This window comes from Citrus clementina, unplaced genomic scaffold (assembly GCF_000493195.1).
Source record: "Citrus clementina cultivar Clemenules unplaced genomic scaffold, Citrus_clementina_v1.0 scaffold_5, whole genome shotgun sequence".
NCBI classification, from domain to species: Eukaryota; Viridiplantae; Streptophyta; class Magnoliopsida; order Sapindales; family Rutaceae; genus Citrus; species Citrus x clementina.
Genome location: NW_006262201.1, coordinates 6,741,287 through 6,744,670, shown reverse-complemented (window position 1 = coordinate 6,744,670; position 3,384 = coordinate 6,741,287). Strand labels below are relative to the sequence as shown.

Below are 3,384 nucleotides of genomic sequence, written 5' to 3'. Positions count from 1 at the left end.
ATTTCATTGATGTAATGTAATTAAGTTTTATACTGATTGGACATGCACGGTGAATTCGTGTGGAAGTCCAATTGCATGAATAGATAGATACTTTAATTTAGAAAATTCGATCTCGTCCATAAGGCTGAATGAAGTTGAAGATTATTTTTAACATATGCTGAAAATTCAATTTTGTATTTGATGTCGACGGACTGTCTCTCTGTGGGTACTCATTAATACAATTAATTGAAGATTAATCTTTGGTGAATGGTTGAATGTCGGACTGAATTGTCCTGTGCCTACCATTACTAATATATGTTATGCTTTGCTTGCTTGTTGTGTGCATGTGGTTTAGGAGGAGGAGGAGGAGGCTAAAATGGAAAATAACAAAGAAGAAATAGTTGATGTAGGATCAGTGGTGGAAGCAGTTTCTGCAGATGACTCTGATGCTCCTCTCTACCAAGTTGAAAGCCTGTGCATGCGTTGCGGTGAAAACGTAACTGTTTAACTTCCCTAATTAATTGAATTTGCCATGCATGTCGTATGCTTTATTTACGATTATGACTTGTTTTGTTAACAGGGAGTGACAAGGTTTTTATTGACTTTAATTCCTCACTTCAGAAAGGTATATTGTTGGTCTTGATTTCTTTTTCCGGTTCTAGCATCTAAACTGTTTTGCTTGCTTAATAGCTTTTGCTGCTTGCAGGTCTTGTTGTCAGCTTTTGAGTGTCCGCATTGTGGTGAGAGGTAATTCTAACGCCATGTTTCTTTTGCTTCCAATTATAATGTATTTTACTTCCAATAACATTATATTTCTTCTTTTGTTTCTGTTTCTAGGAACAATGAGGTTCAGTTCGCTGGTGAGATCCAACCACGAGGTTGTAATTACAGTTTGAAGGTTCCTTCAAGCGATCAGAAGGTAACTGGAGTAAAGCATTGATGAATCAAAATTTTCAGTTTTATGGTTGAACAATAAGGATTGCAGAGCTAATTACAAAGCTGCATGCATTATTTCTAAACATTGCTTTCTTCCAATTTACTTCTCTGTCGCTTTTTGTGCTTTTTAAGTTACTGGCTATTAAGTCATTATCAGTCTACTATATTTTGTCACTTTTGGCATTTCTTCCTACATCTGGAGTATTTTGTTTTACCGGTTCCCAGTTAGAATTGCAAATTGATAAGTTTCTTTAATGCAGATGTTCCACCGCCAAGTAGTGAAATCTGAGTCTGCCACCATTAAGGTATTTAAGTTTATTATACTTGCGGCCTTTTAATACCAAGTTCAGTAGTTTATGTTAACCATTGTACGTATTTACAATTTTTTTTCACCTTTAATTAAATTTGGTGATCTTGTTGTTCCTCTTTGAATGCAATTGGTACGTTAGTGGCTTATAGCTTAGATCTGGTTTTTCCCTTTATTTTTTTTATTCTTTTTCCAGAATTGTTTGTTTGAAACATTAAGAAATTCAGTGGGATTGGTGCTGGGACAACTTCTTAGGCTTTACTTTATTTTATTTTATTTTATTTTATAATGTAGCATATGGACCAAACTAAACCAATCCATTGCAAACTAACTTCTCATTTGGGTTTCGCTTTATTGCTTTCCACTTAATTGGTTTATTAATTGAGTGCAATATAGAGCATGAAAAATGTTGACTCTTGCAACATCTACATATTTTTTTATAAAAGTGTCTCTCATTTCTTTATTAACCCCCCCTCTCTTCTGTTGTCAAGTCATACACTTGGCTTTGAGAGTTTGTTTTATGAAAGCATTGGTGTAGCATTTGAACCTTCATATGGAGCATGAAAATGCTGACTCTTGCATCATCTACATATTTGTTTATAAAAGTTTCTCTCGTTTGCTTATACTTCCCCTCTGTTGTCAAGTCATGCACCTGGTTTTGAGAGTTTGCTTTATGAAAGCATTGGTGTAGCATTTGTAAACCTTCTTGTTACAGCTTCGTGCATATGTTTTCATTTGTCATTTGTGTTTATAACCTTTGGACCAACTAGACCCTTTTTTAATATAATTTTTTATTTTAGATGTTGCATTTGAGCTATATTTTTGCTAGAACTTTTTAAGTGACTCAAGGACTTTTCTGCCATAAATTTAAATTATCAGACAAGTTCAACTAGTGCTTTAATTTGCTAAAAATATGCAAAACATTGAGGTTACTTTTGCTTAGAGCTTCAGTTCCCATACTAGAGGGCATTTCTTTTTCTTCTGTAAATGAATGCAGGGAGAAATAAAGGATTGTAGGAGAAATAAAGGATTACAATAGAGGAAAAGCCTCTTTACTTCCATTGGTTATTTGTTGTAATTGTTCTACTGATATGGAGTTGGGGTTTAGTCTTTAGAAATTATGTTGTCGCGGTTCTTGACAAACTGCAAACTGACACATCAAAGTTTGCAGAAGAGGAAAAATCTGATTATAGGGTCACTTGAAATCAATAACTTATAAAACACTAAATAAATGATATGGGGTTCTCATTGAGAATCTATATTTTCGGAGAATATGATATAGTACTCAGTTATGGATTGTAATAATATTTTAAACTTTGGAATGTACTTGGTAAATATTTAAAAAAAATGTTTTCGTGTGCCTTAGCAACAGCAAAGAATGAAAGAGAGAGAGAGTGTGTCAACATTTCCTTATTTTCGTTATTGTTGTATGTCTAAAATATTAAATCCCTAATTTCAGAAATCGTCTTGAATTCTGAAGTGATAGATTTTTGCAATAGAATTGTCTGGCTTACTTTGGTTAACACAATTGGTGATTCCTTCAGTTCTGATTTTGTGTCGTATCTACTTTCTTATGTGCAATCTCGTGGATACTCTAGATATTTTTGTCATATTGTAGTGAGTTATGCATTTTATTTTGTTTTTTTATCATGTATGCAGATTCCTGAACTGGATTTTGAGATTCCTCCTGAGGCTCAGCGTGGAAGTTTGTCAACTGTATGTTCTTTAAACCCTATTCATTTGTTATCGGCCCCCTCTTTTCGGGTTTGTAGTGGTCTACTGTGTTGATTTATTTTTGGCCTTATGTCTTTCTTGCTCTTAAAAATATTCTTCTTGACAGACATTTCATTTTAAAAGGCCAAGAAAGATAAGAATACAGTAGTTACCGGACTAAGTATGATGGAAATTGTAAGAGAGAAGAGAGATTTGTTTTGGAATTGCTTGGTCTCCATCAGATAGATGCTCAATATTGTGTTGCATAATTAATTGCATTGGACTTAGCCGTATCTTTAATTAAGAGACTGAAAGACGTTAGGTTGCTTACTGTTAGAAATGGTAGACAATTCAATGAGTTAGCCTCAAAAAGTTAATTCTCAATCTTGTTTTTGTTTGCTTGATTGGTTTGAAAGAAGTGGTGATGGTTCTTCCATTCTCTCCCTTTT

The 3,384-nt window shown here is 33.8% G+C and overlaps 1 protein-coding gene across 1 annotated transcript in view; it reads left to right on the top strand.

The window, feature by feature from the left end:
• Positions 1–334: 334 nt before the first annotated feature.
• LOC18041597 (zinc finger protein ZPR1) overlaps positions 335–3,384 on the top strand; it is an 8,227-nt gene continuing 5,177 nt past the window's right edge. Inside the window, exons 1-6 of the mRNA XM_006431684.2 lie at positions 335–475; positions 560–604; positions 686–726; positions 817–898; positions 1,176–1,220; positions 2,882–2,938. Of these exons, the coding sequence (XP_006431747.2) occupies positions 356–475; positions 560–604; positions 686–726; positions 817–898; positions 1,176–1,220; positions 2,882–2,938 (390 nt within the window). The 5' untranslated portion in view covers positions 335–355. The remainder of the gene's footprint in view (positions 476–559; positions 605–685; positions 727–816; positions 899–1,175; positions 1,221–2,881; positions 2,939–3,384) is intronic.